This window comes from Squalius cephalus (genome assembly GCF_949319135.1).
Source record: "Squalius cephalus genome assembly, chromosome: 8".
NCBI classification, from domain to species: Eukaryota; Metazoa; Chordata; class Actinopteri; order Cypriniformes; family Leuciscidae; genus Squalius; species Squalius cephalus.
This window is the reverse complement of record NC_137129.1, coordinates 32,399,803-32,419,746: the sequence shown is the minus strand read 5'-3', so window position 1 is coordinate 32,419,746 and position 19,944 is coordinate 32,399,803. Positions and strand designations below refer to the sequence as shown.

The 19,944-nt window shown below is 37.3% G+C and overlaps 1 protein-coding gene across 1 annotated transcript in view; it reads left to right on the top strand.

Annotated features, from left to right (window-relative positions):
- Positions 1-10,382, top strand: part of grb10a (growth factor receptor-bound protein 10a) — a 62,233-nt gene extending 51,851 nt beyond the window's left edge. The window contains exons 8-17 of the mRNA XM_079879513.1: positions 24-98; positions 353-490; positions 1,146-1,256; positions 1,463-1,561; positions 2,439-2,516; positions 3,059-3,175; positions 5,404-5,470; positions 6,264-6,351; positions 6,444-6,537; positions 7,208-10,382. Of these exons, the coding sequence (XP_079735639.1) occupies positions 24-98; positions 353-490; positions 1,146-1,256; positions 1,463-1,561; positions 2,439-2,516; positions 3,059-3,175; positions 5,404-5,470; positions 6,264-6,351; positions 6,444-6,537; positions 7,208-7,354 (1,014 nt within the window). The 3' untranslated portion in view covers positions 7,355-10,382. The remainder of the gene's footprint in view (positions 1-23; positions 99-352; positions 491-1,145; positions 1,257-1,462; positions 1,562-2,438; positions 2,517-3,058; positions 3,176-5,403; positions 5,471-6,263; positions 6,352-6,443; positions 6,538-7,207) is intronic.
- The last annotated feature ends 9,562 nt before the right edge of the window (positions 10,383-19,944 follow it).

Sequence of the window (19,944 nt, the reverse complement as noted above, 5' to 3'; positions counted from 1 at the left end):
CTTCCTTTATCTTCCTCTCATAGAACTTCTTTCCGGAGCAGATGGTTGCATGGTGTCAGGAATCTAATGGCTCTATCCCACAGTCCCAGCTCTTACAGGTGAGGAAGGCACGCAAATGGATCTGATACACGGCACAATCTGGATTAGCCTACATTATGAACATGTGCGTCACACTTACAGTACATGCCAGTGCAGCCGAATGAGCATTTTGGTGGATTCAAACAGCTTTTGAACTGCACACTCATGGTCTTGTGATAGCAGAAAGGCCGTGTTATTAAAGCATGGAAGGCATCCAGGTTTGAAGAACTCATTTTCCAGATGGTCCTCTGCTTTTTTTTCCCCTCCTGCACAGAATTTCTTGAATTCCAGCAGCTGTCCAGAGATCCAGGGCTTCCTTTATTTGAAAGAGACGGGCCGAAAGTCCTGGAAAAAGCACTACATGTTCTTGCGGCGTTCTGGGTTGTACTGCTCTACTAAAGGAATGTCTAAGGCAAGCTTCTTTTTAAACTTTTTTTAATGTTATATTATTAATTCAAGTCTCTAAATATCACGTTTATGAGCATATCAAGGTTTTTACAACTTTTGTTGTTATACGGCTGTTATACGTTTTTCTGCAAATAAATACAGTGAGCTACAAAAGTTTTGACATAAAATGAACATTAACATATTAATATCAACTGTTTTATTCAGAGATGATTAAAATATGTTTTTACCCAAAAATAGTTTTTAGAAATTAGAATTTCTAATAAATATTTCATGAATATTTAATATAGTTGGTATTGTAATGTTGTAAGGAGCTTAATTGTATATTATTATTATTATTATTATTATTATTATTATTATTATTATTATTATTATTATTTATCATGAATAAATAAAAATAATTTATGTTAATCTGTTAATAAATGAATGTATGCTTATAATGCAAATTAGTGCATAAAAGTAGTTTAGAATAATCCTAATGGCAAAGAAGAATTTTTACTAGAGGTGAAATGCTAAATACTAGACATCTCAGGTTTTTGGACCATATTGTATTTTATTTTAATAAATGATTTCAGGATAACTGTTTCACTGTTCATACCACTTGTTATGTAGGACTGTCTTTGGGAGTTGTAATATGATGAAGTTTTAACTGGGTTGTTTAGGAGCCAAGGCACCTGCAGTTACTGTCAGACTTGGAGGAGAGCAATATTTTCACTGTGACGACGGGCAGAAAGATGCACAATGCACCCACAGACTTCCAATTCTGCATTAAGGTGAGCAGGACGACGGTCAGTGTTGTCATGCCTAAAATGAACGGAATCAGTGGCATTGAGAATAGAGGAAGTATGGATGGCACAATTTCAAAATCAATGATTTTCCCCTTTAAATAACTACCCATGCCTCACCTGGTACAGTGCATGCTTGTCCTTTTTAACTTGAGTGCCTTGATTTGACAGTAGATATCTTGCTTGATTGACAGCCCAGTAAGGGCAGGACTGAACTGAAGGAGTTGAAGATGCTGTGTGCCGAGGACGAGCAGAGCCGAACGTGCTGGATGACTGCTTTCAGACTGCTCAAGGTATACACTCATATCACTGCTACACTCTATACACACTCTTAAAACCCGTGTGAACTGTTTTTCTATATTAAAATACACTACTGTTTAAAAGTTTGGGATGGGTAAGATTAGATTTTTTTAAAGTTGTCTCAAAATTACAGTAAAAACAGTAAAATTATGGAATATTATTACAATTTAAAATAACTGTTTTCTGTTTTAATACATTTTTAAATTGTAATTTATTCCTGTGATGGTAATTTTAGGCAGCCATTACTTCAGTCTTCAGTGTCACATGATCCTTCAAAAATCATTCTAATATGCTGATTTGGTGCTCTAGACACATTTATCAATGTTGGAAAAAAATCATTTTAATGGAAAACATGATACTTTTCAGGATTCTCTGATGAACAGAAATTCCAAAAAACAGCATTTTACATTATAAATGTCACTTGTAATGTCTTTAATGTGTCCTGGCTGAAAAAAAAAAAAAATGTACTTGAAAAAAAATCTATGTGCTAGACAGCTACTGTATAAGTCAGCTATTTGTTGGCTTATTTTCTCTCAAGTTTATTTCTTCTTCTTTTAAAAAAAAAAAAAAAAGAAAAGTAATAATAATAATAGACTACTATAAGTGAGCCATTTGTTGTAACATGCATAATATTTCATTTTTATTTTACTTTTGTTTTTAGAGGCTTGGAAAATCTTATAAAAAAATAATACAATTTATAATGATCATAATAATAACAACAACAGTAATAGGAAACTATTTGGGAACATTTTACATGCTTAAACTTTCATATTGTTTAGTTACAACAGACTTGGTGTGAACAAGCTTTTACTCCCTCTACACTCTTGTCCATTCTTGTTAACTAGTTCAAACGCACTCTTTTCTTTCTAGTTTGGAATTCTGCTATATCAGAACTACAAGACCCCACACCAGAGAAAGACTGCCATATCAAACTTCACCACACCTGTGGTAAGAAACATGTTAATATGTTACTTAGTGCTGACTCTCTAGTGCAGTTGATGGGTTAAATGTGCTGCTTTCACGCTTCTGTGAGTTCACCTGGTATTATATGCACCCCGTGTCCTCATGAGGAACGCTCTTGCTGAGAGTTCACTTAATCTGCTCATAACAGTATGAACAGCGTGCTAATGAAGCGTGCTGCTATAGATTCCTTTACGCCGATTTGCGTTGGGAACTTTCATGCAGGGGAAATGTACAAAACACAGTGCTTGCTGTAATGATTCATTTAGAAGGTATTTAATAAGGCTTTAGTGGTTTAATCAGAGTGGTATAATGCCAAGAACAACCTGTAGGTTTTGGTCATAGACTTTAGCTGCTTTTCCACTGTCGGGCCGAACTGTTCTAAGAACGGTAAGAAACGGTTCCAGTTATATTTCCACTTGAGCCTGGTACGGCACGGCTCGATTTCAAACCGTTCTCGGCCTGATATTCTCAGCGTGGTTGGCTAAGTAATAGACAACTGATCAAGTGTAATACTGTTTTTACTATAGCGGAGTGTGTCAGAGAATTCGCTGGTCGCCATGGATTTCTCAGGAAGGACAGGTCGTGTGATTGACAACCCTGTGGAGGCTCAAAGCGCTGCCATGGAAGAGGGACACACTTGGAGAGTGAGTAGTTAGATACAAGTTTACTCAAGTTAAAGGAGAACTCCGGTCAATTTTAACATTGAGCTAATTTTTTTGTAAATTTGGAGTGCTGTCAGTACAGAGAACAACGACAAAAATCGGTGTTACCTACACAGTGTTATCCTCTTTTTAAAATTTGCACCCTGTTGACTTCAATGGGGCAAGTTTTAAACCTGCTTTTAGCCTCTTAACATCCTTGATGTGTCATTACAAGTGCACAGCCAATGTGAGTGATTCCTTCAGAGTGAACACAGTGAATCTGACTGCAGTAGATGTGCAAGATATGAATAAAAATGATGTTATTTCAGCCAGCGCACATACCTGTATTTTCTTCCTGTTTTCGGTTGAAGTCCACAGTAGTCGATTGTCGAGTTCACGCGCATAGGCTTAGTACGTACGATCATGCGCCTGAACTCGACAATCGACTACTGTGGACTTCAACCGAAAACAGGATGTAAATACAGGTATGTGCGCTGGCTGAAATAACATCATTTTTATTCATATCTTTCACTAGCCTGGCTAACGTCAGACCTCTTTCTCTTTGAGACGTGGTCTGGAAACCATTTGTTCATTTTCTCGTATTTGAGGCGTGGTTTACGAATGCCCAGAGCCGTTTATTGGGCGCTACAAATGTCTATCAAATGCGCCTGTACGTAGCTCATAGCCAATCGTTTCAATTATACCAGATGACGTATGTAGAGCGACAGATATTCAACGAAGAAGACGACGATGGGTCAGAGATTTATGTGTACACCAGAGGATGGGATGATTTTGTAAATCCGCACCCGCCCCGTTTTCCAACAGCAGCACTAATTAAAATCTGCACCGACCCGCTTAAAATAGAACCGACACCCGACCCCCAGCCCCCAGCCCCCAGCCCCCAGCCGAAATAAAATCAGTTTAGACTATCACATTATAGACACACTTACAAAAATGTTTATTGCCAGGTCATACAGAAGTTATTATTACACGACAATTAACACAAGGACAACTTCAGCCGAAGCTGTCAACAGGCCGATACATGAAGAACATGGCTAACGTTACCATAAAACTGAGTAGCCTTATAACATTTTACCAATCGAACAGACGCGGCTAACGTTACAACACTACTGTATATGCCACGCAATTTCGTCTAGCCTACATCTGACAATTTTGGGTTCAAACATGCCCTGCACACCACACATACTTAACAGTATTAAATTAGAAAAATACCGTTCGATAGAACTGCTTTGTTACCACAGTTTCTGCGTGCTTCCTCAGGGATGAAGTTCCACATCTGCGGCTATCCAACACGAAAATGTTTGCAGCAAAGCCTTTCGCAATATTTTCTTCAGATAACTCCAAATTTCTCCCACACACTGGACTTGATTTTTGATGACGTATTGTCGACAACTTTACAATCTCCACTAGCTATTCTTTTCTTCAACTCCTCAGCATCCATCTTGACGACTGCAAGCAGAACGCGCGCGCGCGGTTATGATGCATTTTTAAAAGTGAAAGTAGCCTAGGTAACGTTATAGATCCTGGGAGGGCGTGGCGCGTCGGCACAAATAAACTGATGTGGATTTTAAATTATTTTCTCAACTTGAAATACAGGCATATTTTTGTAGATGTGTTCCTAAAAATATGCATATATTTTTACGTCTGTCATGTTGGATCCATAGATAAACAAACTGCTTCGGTGTGTCGCATAGACTTCGTCATCGTCTTGCTGCTCCCTCCCCGTTCTGTGATTGGTTCCCTATTTGAGGGGAAAATCTAGTCCATGGTATCCAGGCTGCCTAGCAGCGTGAATAAAATCGCGCTGCGCTCAAGGCAGCATGGGGAAACCCAGGCTAATCTTTCACATCTACTGCAGTCAGATTCACCTGCGTTCACTCTAAAGGAATCAATGTTAAAGCTCAGTGTTAAAATTGACCGGAGTTCTCCTTTAAATCCTCTGTCATTTTGTCAGTAATGAATTAGGGCAGGGGTGTCCAATCCTGCTCCTAGAGGGCCATTGTCCTGTCGAGTTCAGCTCCAACCCCAATTAAACACACCTGAACCAGTTAATCAAGGTCTTACTAGGCATACAATGAAACTTCCAGGCAGGTGTGTTGAGCCAAGTTAGAGCTAAACTGCAGGACAGTGGCCATCCAGGACTGAGTTTGGACACCCCTGAATTAGGGTTTTTAGGTCATTTATAAAAAAAAAATGTAATCTCTGTACAGAAGCGAAGTCAGAGAATGAATGTTTTGGGAAGCCCCAGTCCTCTACATCCCTCACCGTTAAGTTCAGGTGAGTACTTCAGTATTTACTTCAATGTTTAGCGACTACAGTATCAGTTGATTTAAAGAGGATCTATTATGCCCTTTTACAATATCTTGGTTTTGTTTTTGGGGCCTGCTAGAATAGGTTTTCATGCTCGAATGTTAAAAAAGCATTATTTTTTACATATTTTACTTTGTAGCAGCACCTCTCTTCCCAGTCTGTCAGTAACGCTCTGGGGTGCGTTTCCCAAAAGCATTGTTAGCCAACTATAGGCGCAAGTTCAATTGAACTCTGTTGGTAACAACTGAACTTGCGACCATAGTTGGCTTTGGGAAACCTGCCCTGTTTAGTTCCTCTCTCAATTAAGCCCTTTCTTCCGAAAAGCACAATGTGCTCTGATTGGTCGGCTGGACCAGTGTGTTGTGATTGGTCAACCGATTTGAGCGCATTTCAGAAATGCCACGCCCCTTACCATAATCGCATGTTTCAACACACTGCTGACACAACTCAACCAGGCCTCACCTTTTTTTGTATCTGCCTTGGGCGGGAATTTTGTGATGTACATTCTTGGAAGGAAACTACAATTGAGGTGTTTCAGGGAATTCAGAAACAGTGCTTATTGATATAGAGAATAACTCCCTTTAGAGTAAACTTTGTGCTTTGTATAACTTTGCAGGCCTTTTTCATGCTCAAACAGCAACATTACACACTTAAAAGTTGAAAAGGTAGTAAAGCATAATAGATCCTCTTTACATGGTACTTTAATCGATATAACAATATTTCATGTCTGTAAATGTGCACTTTGCGTTCATGTCCCCAGTGATTCACAGGACGCAGTTATGGTTCCACGGCCGCATTATGAGAGAGGAATCCCACAGGATGATTATGCAGCAGGGCCAAGTTGATGGGTATGACATTTTCCATATTGATATGATGATGCAATATTAACTGCTGTTTTGAAAGAGGACAGTCAAATTAATCATAGTCTTTTGCCTTGCAGGTTATTCCTATTGAGAGACAGCCAGAGCAATCCAAAAGCATTCGTTCTCACTTTGTGCCATCATCAGAAGATTAAACACTTCCAGATTTTACCTGTGAGTCCCTAATAAACATTGAATACATATTTCCTTTTGCATGTATTAATATTATGTATAATTGGGGAGAGCGGGGCAAACTGGAAATTCTTTCTTATTCTTAAAATTTTAAAAAGTTAATAAATTGCCCAGCCTGCACACACAAATAGCTCTGTTATATTCAATGATTTTCACATTCACAAGTGCAAGTACAAGAAGTAGGAAAATAAATCCTACTATATCCTGGTCTAATATTATATTTTGTGCATGTCAGTGAATTCCCACTGTTTAAAAACCATTTTTGTAGCTGAAAATAAGCCATGATTTATGAAAGGAAACACTATTAAACTTTTATCAATTGTCAAATATTGGTTATATTAATTATAAATGAATGAGAATTTTTTCATTTATGATTGTTTATATTATTGTGTTATATTATTTGTACTTAAATAGTGAATTATATATTTTTTATTTTATTTAGTGTAATTTTTTTTATATTAGTATTTTGTAATGTGCACATTTTACCCCGATCTCCTTTATATTATGGAATAGCATTCCATTTTTTATTGAGAGATTGGCTCATTTTGTTATCTTGACAGGAGAGTTTAATAATTAATAAATGTATTCACTGATTTCTCTTCTCTTCTCTCCACCTCTTTTTCGCCTTGCATTTCTTTTCACTCTCTGGCAGTTTGAGGAGGATGGCCAGGTCTTTTTTAGCCTTGATGACGGCTCTACCAAGTTCACAGACCTGATCCACCTGGTAGAGTTCTACCAGCTCAACAGGGGCGTCCTGCCCTGCAAACTCAAACACCCCTGCACCATGGTGGCCTTATGACCCCCTCCTGAACCTTACAAACAACACACACAAATGTAACGGAGAAACTGGATTTTTTTTTTTTAAATATAATTTCCATTCATTTTCACAATAAGTTGACGCAACCCACGGGCATGAAAATGATCTCCATTTTTCTCACTGCTCTGGGATTAGCATAAAACGTTTGGGAATAATTATGGGACAGAATCAACTTTCCAGACACCCTGTCCTTTGGTTTTGACAAGGGTGCCTGAATGTTTTTATTTTATTACAGTTTCTGTGGTGAACTTTCACTGAATTCAAGATTTTTTTCTTCATTCAGGACATGACAGCAGACACACCCCCCATTAACTGATTGGATCGGGACGGTCGTTTCGTTTGGTGTGTCTGCGGGGACTTGCATTGCAAAAAGTTACTTGATGACAATTGATATGTATTATGTTATTTCCTACCTGAACGTTTTGCACTCTCAAGCTGAAAACAGGTGATCCACTTCATCCTGAGCTTACCGCAACAACTGTTACCCATTTGCCTTCCTCCTACCGTTCACCCTTTCTGTTGTTTGTCCTCTTCTAAACTCTTCCTGGAGATTCCCTGTGTAATGATGGGATAAGTGCAAAGGCAATGACAGTACTGACCATTTGAGGTTTGACATCCTCAGTGACAGCCAAATAACATAACCCGGTCTTTCATACATCGCTATGTCTATGTCTGCAAGGAGGGACTAGCCTCAAGGGGTGGCAGACTTGCACTTCAATAAATGATACTTGATTGCTATGCTTTACCAGCATAAGAATTAGTTAAGTTTGGAGTTCTAATCAAGATTTGCCTTAAAGGAATGTTCTGGGTTAAATATAACTTAAGCTCCATCGACACTATCTGTCACATGCTGTTGATTACAACAGAAAATGTACTTTGAAAAACAAAAAGCGTGTCGGTAGTCACCTGGTTATAATTCAACTCTACCGGGTAACAAACAAACCCTCTTTTTTTCTCAATATTTGTTTTTCAATTCCAAACTGTCAAACAAGTATTTGTCATAATTGGCATTATGCCACAGATGCGCACCATAGCTTAAAGGGACAGTTCACCCAAATAATGAAAATTGTAATGTCAAAATTGTCATTATCATGTCGTTCCAAACGTGTATGACAGACTTTCTTTAGTGGGACACAAAAGAAGATATTTTGAAGAATGTTTTTGTTCTTAGAATAAAAGTCAGTGGGGTCCAAAACAATTTTTTTGACACTACTGAATTTTTTTGAATTATTCGAAACTTAAATAATATATTAATTTATACATTATAAATGTATTATATTAATATTTGAATATTTCTTATATTTTCTTTTGTGTTTCACTGAAGAAAAAAATTCTTTAGAATTACTTGAAGATGAGAGAATTATAGATTTTCTTTATTTGAGAAAACTGATTTAACTCAGAACATAGGAATAGTGTTTCAAGAAGTGTTCATTAATATCTTTTAAGAATTATCCACATCATGTTAATCTGTTTAGGAAGATACATGGCCTGTTTGAGGCTCCTGGCATTGAAATGCCGAATCGATTGTTCGTAAATTATATTTGGAGCCATCAAAAACATGACTCGGGCCTAGAGCGCCACTGAAACTTGACCCAGGCCTCGTATCCCACCCTGAGCACAATTCAAGAGGGTAATTATTAGTTTCCTACACTGACTCCAGGTCGTCTTACTTCGTGAACGTACCTAGCTGTTAGTATAGCCTGAAGCTTAACAACTGCCTTTTCAAATCACTGTGCTGTTCTTGAGCCAATGTTAAACCCCTAAAAGTGACAGGCCCGGCCCGGACTGAGCGCCTGCAGGGATCGGACTTTGCGATCACGTCTCACAGGCGTGTCTGTAATCCTCCGGGGCTGTGTGACATAATGCGGTGAGGAGATTATCTCGCGTGCCAGCTTTGCTACAAGGAGGTTACAGCAAAAGCTGGTGTACGGTTACCTGAGGCGCTTAGCTACTTCAGCAGTCTCCTGTCTGTCCCCGACGCCCGCCTTGTTACCCTTCCAACACTGGCCCAGCAAGACTAAGCTATGTTTTTTTTTTTATATATATGCTAACTCTGACAGCTGACTGTTACTGCTGAGCTACAACCACACGCGCCTAGGACGAGAGTGTGTAGCCAGACAGCAATATAGTGTCGGCCCACGCGTTGAACCCACCTGTACCAGATGTGGGCCGGATCTGGGCCGACACTGTTGCTGTCTGGTATGATGCACACTGCGATTGTGAAACACTTTATGATACCACACACAAGCACCTTTTTAATTTTCACATACGATTCACGCTGTTTAACGTGAAATGCTTTAAGGACGTTTATTTGTCTCATGTTTAAGCTACAACTCTGATCTGCCTTATGTTATCGCTTCCTTGCCGCTTCATACGTAAATCAATTTGTAAGTTGTTACGAAAAGTGGAAAGTACAAGCATTACGCTTTTGGTGTCTGGGATTGTGGTTGGCTATCATCACGTTGTTTAAATATAGTAATTTTGTCACAATTCCAGCCTGCACGAGCTGGACGCCTGAAAACATATTCTAACTGGAATACGCAAGTGTGAACGTTGATTCATTTTGTCCAACTTGAGCTCAAAGTGTTTGGATGATGCATATTTTCGTTAGACCTGTGCTGTTGTGTGGCTCTCAATTATGAAATGCCAAACATGCATGTGAAATATTAACTTCCCCTACCTTGATTATGCCGTTTTGGTATTGATTTGTTGAACACAGGTGATTGAGCTTGTTTCACCTGTATGTATGGCTCATATGCAGCAGTCACACTCTTTTAAGTATGTGAAGCCTATGGAGAGGTAGTAGATCTAACACTGTATTAAAACACCATCTATTACTATATAAATGTGGTGCGCTCCAAAACAGAATGAAGATGTTGTGCATAAAGTGCAAATTATGCATATTCCCTCTCGACATGTACCAGTGTGAAATATTTTTAGCTTGTATCGTGTTTTCATTTTTGTCACAAATGTCTTTTTATAAAGAGTATATATTACAGTATTAAATTAAGATTGTCTTCTGTTGTCATTTTCCACTACTGAGAATGTTTCCACACTGCACAAATAGCTCTAGATTACATTCAATGATTCGCACATGCATAAATGCAAGTAGGTTATAGCTACATCATGATATAGATAAGCTATACATAATGATAGAAATATATCAGTTTAAATGTATGAGCACACATAAAAGTATATTATTGTTGATTATTTTATAACAGTAAGTTAAAGAGAAACCCGTTTTAGGCCTACTTTAACACTAGCAGGCTATGTGGTTAATAGAAGGGCAGTTCCAAAAAAAAAAAAAAAATTTAATGCAGATGGGCTCGTCCGGGATTTGAACCCGGGACCTCTCGCACCCTAAGCGAGAATCATACCCCTAGACCAACGAGCCATAAAATGTTTAGGTAGTATGGTGTGCCACGTTGCATAGGGAGAAGCAACAGGACCATAGGACACTCGATGGAGTGAGTTTAGGATGTTTATTTTGGTTTTGACGAATGGCGCCATCTGGTGGCATCAACCTGCAGTTACAGAGGTCGTTCAGTGGCCAGTTACATAGCCAAGCATTACATGCGACACCGAGGCTGGATTAGCACTGCTTGATCAGCCCGGTCTCACCCCAAAACGTCATGTTCTGACGGGTCTTGACCATACGGCAACATACGACGAAAAGGGTACCCCTAAAACTTCCATATGAGACGAAGACATAAGCGCACCAGCAGCGCCTCCTAGCGGTACCCTAACGCATACCTAAACCTACCCATAACCCGAATCGTCACATATGGACGTTTTAGGGGTACCCTTTTCGTCGTATGTTGCCGTATGGTCAAGACCCGTCAGTATGTGACGTTTTGGGGTGAGACTGTGTTAGCTTGATAGTCTGCAGATAATTGAAAAGGTTAATGTCCATTGTCCATGTGTTCTGAAAACAGAATAATCTTAAATTTTCGCTTTAGGAGAAAACAGTCAGAATAAAGATTGGTCTTAAAACATTGAAGATTCAAGCATTTGACTTACTGTCTCCGTGCAGTAACTTAAAGCCACATCTAATCCCAGCAAACATTGGTCCGACGGCAACGTCGTGTCTGGCCAAAAATAGTCGCGGTATGACGGCATAAATCGGTAAAAATATGTAACACACAACATTTCCTAAAAATGCATTCAGATTTGTACATGTCTACAGTTCTCTGGGGTTGCATGTATAATTGTTATTTTGACTTTTAGCTACGTGTAGTTCAATATAGTGTATCGGGTGAGAGGAACACCTGGCGACGTCTTTTACACGTGCATTTATAGTCCATCATGACTCTCCATCATGGAATCCTTGTGAAATATGCAAAAGCTGTGCTTAATCCTTGCATGGTTAATACTGCAAAAATTAATTTAATTGCCCAAGTAGTTTTTAAGAGGTTGTGAAGACGTCCACTGACGTCCTTTACACGTCAAGGCTGTGAATAGACGTCCACTGATGTCTTTTACACGTCTAGTCAAGCAAGACAGAAAAAAACCAGGAATTATCTTTATGAAATACACGAATTGTATACAAAGTAAATATATTTACTTTATCTTGTTTAAATAAATTATAATCACACAGTTCCTAGTGTGGTTAAGTGAATGCAAAGCCTCTGCATTCTATTCAACCTGTAGCCTACCTGATACGTTGTGTGTTTTTTTTTGTGTTTTTTTTTTTTTATGGAATGTATGCATAGCCTATACATGTAAAACAGAAATATATCTGGTCACCATTTATGTCTGAGTTGGATGTAATTGCCAGAACTGTGCTGCCAAGATGTAACAAAAGATCTCCCGACATTACCAAATCCCGCGATAGGTTAGATTATCTCACGAGATGTAAACGCGTTTTCCCCATAGACTCACTCCGGAACACTGAAGTTTGAACAACCACGGAGAGAGGAGGAATTGAGGCCCATATTATTAGAAATCTACTGTTGGGTACGTACATTTTGTATTATTAGATTCACGTGCTAGAGTTTTACTTGTTTGACATGAATGAACCGAAAGAAATGATGCCCACATTGTCAACTGAAATTGGCTAACTGAGTTTGGCTAAAATTAGCTAGTAGGCTAAAAGTTAATTTGAACTTATACAACGGTATACCATAGTATAAAGTATGTTTAATGATACAGTCAAAGTTATTACTGTAAATTATTAATGTAGCCTTTTGAGAGTTTCTTTCAGAAAGTAAATTATCTGAAGTAGAATGAAATTAGCTGGATTTGAACATGTATGTTTTCAGTAACTGCTTTAAAAATATTTTGTAATTTTAGAATTGCTAAACATGTCTATTCAGGGGACATCACAGCCCACCTGTCTTTATCAGAAATGTCCTGTTCACTTTCTCACTGTTACACACCTAGTTAAGGGTCTTTCTGAAGGGCACCACAGTGGTATTGAAGAGGCAGGGGACAAATGCTGTTTTGAATTTAGCTTAAGACCATAAAAATATTTTGAAAATAAGTGCATGTCATTTACCTCAAATTTTTAATTTTCATTTATTTTAAAAAGAAATATATTCTCTTCCCTTAGATGCTGTGAAGAGGTGGAGCCCACATGCTACAGACACTGAAATTGATGCAGCAATGGCAGAACACCTGAAACACGCTCCAGGAAGAGCTGGGGGTGGTGGATACAAAAAATGAGCCAAACAATGTGTTTAAGGGATTGTCATCATTTACTCAACCTCATGTTTCAAACCTGTATACCTTTCTATGCTAAACACAAAGATATTTAGAAGAATGTTTGTAACCAAGCAGATGTCGCTTCCCATTAATAATCATTTTTTCTCCAATAATGGTAGTCAGTGGATGCTCTATTTGCTTGGTTACAAACATTCTTCAAAATATCTTCTTTTGTGTTCAGCAGAAGAAAGAAACTCATACAGGTTTGAAATTTGGTGAGTAAATTACATAATTTTCATTTTTGGGTGAACTATCTTTATATAATAATTCAGTATTTTGCTATTGGTATTTAGTTTGGTTAACAAATCGAGAGCTTAGAATTATAAGGTTCTATCTCCGTTTATTGTAGTTTATTGAGGATCAAAGTTTTTAAACTCGGTTTATGTTTTGTGAGATGGAACCTTTTATTTTATTAATAACTACTAACAAAATATTTTTTTTACAAAAATAACACCACACAGGCATTAATAAACACCTAATGAATCAGATTGTCAAAAACTCAATTTCGACCAAAATTGGAGATAGAACCTTATAATTCTAAGCTCACGAAATGTTAAACATTGAAAAAAATAAAGAGAAATTTTGGCTGTTCAAGATCAATAAAATGTTGTGCTTAATCAGAACATGCTTCTTTTTTGCTTATGTCCACAAATAATGTGTTATTGTTTTTGATGTACACGTGATTAAAACGTTTTATTGACGTTCAGGTCTGACTGGACCAATTTTGGACCTTTTTAGATAGAACCTTTGTCAAGATGTGTAGGCTAAACCTCAAGACTTGATTGTCTTTCACGATGTTACACAATAGGTGTGTGATTATTTTATATGCAGGCTTATACACTTAAATTATGCAGCAACACATTTAAACACATATGACGACGCATTTAGACGTCCAGGGACGCGCAGAAGAGACGTGGAATTCACGGCCAGAAAAGACGTCGGTTCAACTTCCATTTTGGAACTATTTTTCAACCATGACGGGACGTCTCGGACGGACGTCTTTTCAACGGTCATTAAACGTCCAAATGTTTGCTGGGATCTTACTAGTCAACAAACAAAATTACATTTTTATTGTCTAGATTTTCGAGTCCATTTGAAGGGTGGGCAATGTATTCAAGGCAAACTATAATTTATAAAAATCAATTGGACACTTAAATAAGTGTTGAAGCTATTGAAATAAAAATAAAAACAAACATTCAGCATGACACTGAAGTTGCGATCATTCTTATCTTCCCTGTTGTGACATATATCCGAGTGAAATGACTTCTCGAACAAGAAAAAATGTGGGGCAGGACTTGATTTTTGTCTATTTGGGAATAGCTTGTTGGATCATTAGGGTTGTTTGAGATGAGCAAAATCTGCGCAGAACCGATCACTGGTGATCAGCGCGAGATGCATGCCGATTAGAAATGTGTCCGAGTGCGGTCTTGCCTTGCTCTGATGTCATGCTGACGTATGTCAAAAAACTCTCGCGACCGCAAGGCGCACGTGTCGGATTCTGCAGTCGAGCCCAGTTGCTCTCCACGGACTGCGCTGATCAAAAGCATGATGGGAAACGACTTACTGACGACACAGCTTAATGTCCATTGGTTTAAACAACCGTGATGTATTGTTATCTTTTAAAGTGTTTGAACTATAAAACAAATATCACGTTTTATGTGTAGGCTATGTGAATATTCCCAAACTATCTGACTGTGCGATCTCTATGGGTTATGCAATGTAATTTTTATTTAAAAAAAAAAAAAAAATGGAATGGAATTAAATAAGTAGGCTACTTTGGGTGTCTTGTTCATTATATTTATTTGCATATAAAAGCAACAGAACTTAAATTCCATCCAGTTTATTAGCAACACTGTGCACGAGCGTGAATCCCGTGAATCCCGCGATATCCATCTTTGATCTCGCAGGTGTCAGATCCACTGCGAGAAGAGAGATCTGTCCGGCTTGCCTGCGCTTTTTTCACTCCTCCTCTCACTGCAGCCGCCTACTCTCGACTACATTTCAGGCGAGGCAAGGCGCATCTCAAACAAGCCTACTGTGGTTTGCTGTTGCTGTGATCTCGTGTGAGTGAGTTGTCCCGCCCTCGCGCCAGTAAACACGTCATCAGAGAAGAGAGGAGACAAGAGGGAGGGAAGTTATTTTGATTAAACATGATTTTTGTTAAATACTGCAATAGTCCATACATTTTAATTTCATGTTGACTTTAAACGTACAGTATGTAATTTTTTTCGCCGCTAGGGGTCGCTAACCTCTTTACAATAACAAAGGTGTAGTTTGATGACCCAACATTTGCTAAGAATTATGGATCTTGTTGTCAACGTCAAGCCGACCGATCTAATGATGTTTATGGATGACTGAATACATCGATGCTTTTATCATGACTGTGATATGAAGCAGTTCGGGATTGCTAAGAGACAGCTATCAGCTCCACACGCGACACGAGTCCCGCGGATATAAAAGGAATTACTTCTCACAGGCCAGTTTATTAGACAAATTAAACTTATGAGGTAATGCAGCGCTGTTTCACTTGGTCTAACATTACACTAGCACACTAAACTGCATTTGAATGTGTTTAAATAGTTTGTCTGTATGAGAAGCAGTAAGCTAGATCAACATTAGAATAACATACAGATTATATTCATTATAATTCATAATAATTCATATATTCATAACATTTTATCATTGTTGAACTATATAACATTGATTAGTTTTATGTAAATGTGCTCACCTGTTTAATAAAGTACATGTAGGAGCTGTCGAAGTCTCGGACGTGGAGCTCTCGTTTATATAGCTACTGTCTATGGGAGCTCTAGGCATCTCGAAAACACCGTGCTGATATTGATTCTCGTTTTAGTTCTCCTTTTTATCCAAAGTCTGCTTGCCATGTTCCATAATGTTTGAACGAAACAACAACAGCGTGCAAATAGACATTGCGAACTGCACAGTTGTCCACGTCTGTCGCTTTGGTTACTATATCAGAGGGCTCTGGTTCATAGCTCTGGTTGCTATGGCAGTACGAGCGGAAACCAGGGACAACGCTGATATGACGCCATTGACGGCGACAAAACGGAAATAAAGAAACGGGACGTGTCTTCGAATTAAATTACAAATTTCTCCTGGTTTGAAAGTTGTTGGAAACAGTCGGATAATTTAAGTACACACACACAAAAAAAAATATATATAACATAAATATAGTGATTTTTGCTATTTTTAAAGCAAAAAAGTTACATATTGTGCCTTTAAGAGAGGTTCAAGTCCTCGGAAAAAAACAAAACAAATATTATCATTATTGTAAGATAATTGGGAGATAATTATTTCGCTGTTGGAAAACACTGGACCGACTGTACAGCATGTAGAACTCAGTAGACAACCTTTGCATATAAATAGTTAATGTAAAGTTTTGTCAGTTCCAAGATTCTAAAGCCTTTAAAAGGATTGGGCTCGTCCGGGATTTGAACCCGGGACCTCTCGCACCCTAAGCGAGAATCATACCCCTAGACCAACGAGCCTTGAAAATGTGGAAGTATGACACGTTTCATACAGTAGATCCAGGCCCATTTTTGCCAACGTGGATGTGGGATGCTTGTTCTGTTGGATTTCTGGTGACATCAAGTGTCTAATGGCGACATCTAGTGGTGGACAAGCAGATGTAAAGCTCTTAATCAGTGGACGTGTCTTTTATTCAAAATAGATGCTGTAGTCATATTACTTTTTTTTACTTTACTTTTTTTTATTTTGATTCGTTTTTAAAAGAGGCTGTTCGGTATAGAAGTAAAAAGTACCTTTAGTGCATACAACACAACTGAATAAAATTAATTGTACTTAATTGTAACTGTGTTGGATAGATCAATATAGGCCAATATAGGCAACTGTGTGAATTTGAAATGTTTTCTTGTAAGATGTGTTTCAATTTTTTTTTTTTACAATTCACCCCACAGTCCGGGTCAGTTGTAACATACCCTGGGGTGAGATAAAATTATGATATCCACCGGGGTGTGATGTAACTTCATGAAATCATGCATCACATCACTTGAATAATATAACGATATTTCATGACTCTTGACACTAGATGGCCTTATAGCTCTATATATGAACAGCAAATGAGCTGTTTCGCTGGATCCTAAAGTCAGTTTCTCTTCAGAGTGCATTATACACATGTAGACATTATAAAATAATCTTTGGTTAAGTTTTAGCATTTTTAGTTTGAGTTTTGAGCATTTTTAAGTTTTTCTATGTATAGGCTAAAGCATTCCTCACATTCCATTAATTCCTAAGTGGGTCAAATTGACCCGTGAGGGAAGGATTTGTTACTTTTTTAAATTTAAACCACAAAACTCCTCGAATCCATTACTTGTGTATCCATTACTGTCCCATTGTGTGTGTGTGTGTGTGTGTGTGTGTGCGTGCGTGCGTGCGTGCGTGCGTGTGTGTGTGTGTGTGTGTGTGTGTGTGTGTGTGTGTGTGTTTTAAAAATGAGTTTCGGGTCAAGTCTTTCACTTCCCTTTAAGAGATTCAGAGTTAATCAAGCAGATCTGAAGAGCAACAGCCCGTAAAAACACATTTTACTGAATCATATTATTCTGATTTTAGTCTAAACTGGAGTAATAACATTAATATATTCAGTAATAACATTGATATATTCAGTACTTATAAATATTAAAAAAAAAAAAGTATATATCTAAAATTTGTATTTATTCCGATTTAAAAATATATTCAGAGTTTAATAAGAAAATTATTTTTTTATTTTATAAAGCACACATTTATTTTATATATTTCTGTATTATCTTAAACATATAGGCTAAATATAGTCAAGATTAACAATATTATATAAATTAAATACTGTATATAAATTGAAATAGAAAGAGATTACAAAAACCTCCTGCACTAAAACTGACACTGACAGAGTTACACTAACATCAACACTAACACTGACACTGACACTAAAACTCTATCTTAGTTTAGTTTCACTCAGTCAGCTGAAAAAAGAAATACATTTTTAATGAATAAAATCTTGCAAAATGTATTTTGATTGTGTTTTGAGGTTTATTCCATGATGCATCTGAAAGTGTTTTGCATATTAACTGAACACTGCACTTAAAACTCCACTGATGATTATTAGTGTGTGACACCGACACACACACACACACACACACACACACACACAACAATGATGTCTCTTATTCTAATGCTGTGGACACTCGGTCTGCTCGCTCAAGGTTAAAAAATATGTTTTCTACATTATAATGATTAAAAAAAATGTTTTATTTGTTAACATTTTTTGAATTTCTACTTTATGTTTTGTATTTTTATGCATTAATTTGAACTGTTGAATAGCGAATGCAAGCTTCTTTTGATTTGTTTTTGATCTCTCTCTCAGTGTCTCATCAAGAGGTCCAGACTCCTGAGTCTCTGTGTGTTACAGCAGGAGATTCAGTCTCTATAAGCTGTACTGGGACCAGTGGAGTTGGTGAGGACATGAGCTGGTATCTGCTGAAATCTGGAGAAGCTCCTAAACTCCTGATCCATACAGCAAGTGAACTTGAATCTGGAGTCCCAGACCGGTTCAGTGGAAGTGGACATGAACCTGATTTTACACTGAACATACGTGGAGTCCAGCCTGAGGATGCAGGAGATTATTACTGTATGGGGGCTTATGATGGTCCAGTATTCACACAGTGAAACAACATCATACAAAAACCGCTCTCTCAGTCAGACGCTACAGAGAACATGAGACTCAGGCTAGTTGCCCTGTTAACAGTTAAAGCAACATTATTTTCGATTTTATTTTCAGTTATTTAATAATTTTTTCACTTTAATTTTCATTATTGATTTCAGAAGAAATAAATATGTGGCATTTTGAGATTAGCATAATTGTGGACAGAAGCTTGTTTTTTATCTTTAAAGACTGGAATTATAAGCTTTATTATATGCAGCATGAAATATATCACATTCTGACATCACAATATACTGTATATTCATGTTACTTATATCACAAGTTACAGTAGGTTTTATTTTAAAAATGTATACTATATAAGTAATTAACAAACATGAAAATAATATATTTTACGTTCTAATTTTGCCATGTATACCAGAAACTTTGAATACATTTTTAAATACATAAAATGTATTCAAATTTGCTGGTATACATGGCAAAATGAGAATGTATTTAAATGGTTAATGAGGATAGGAGCAGGCTTCACTCAATTTTGATAATACACTTTTTAGAGTGCTGGCCTAAAAATATAATACATAAGAATAGGACAGAGGCCGCACTATGCATAGACGTTTTTTTATTCGTTGCACAAACGCGTTTCGGCGTGTGCCTTCTTCAGTGTGCACACTGAAGAAGGCACACGCCGAAACGCGTTTGTGCAACGAATAAAAAACGTCTATGCATAGTGCGGCCTCTGTCCTATTCTAATGTATTTAAATGCCAATACATGTTCTTGAATCAGTTGGTCCTGGAACCTGAGTGTCAAAGAAATATCCTAATTTCCTCAATCCAACACTTACCACAATATAAAACAAATCAGAGGGACATTATAGGTTGATAAAACTGCTGTGAAATTATAGGCAGATTACTAATATTATTAACATCTTCTGATGCAGCTGCAAGTGGAATACACACAAGCACTAAGATAGCATATATATTTAATATAATTAATCATTTAACCAAATAATATATTTATTTAAATTTCCATTCCATTGTCCTGTAACATATAGCATTTCCATAATCCAGACTGATAAAAAAAAGATTAAGACTGTCTATTTGTATATATATATATTTTTTAATTATTTAATTATTCATTGTAAAAAAAAAATATATATATATCTAATGGGATTTAATAGTGTTTTAAATTAAATGTGAA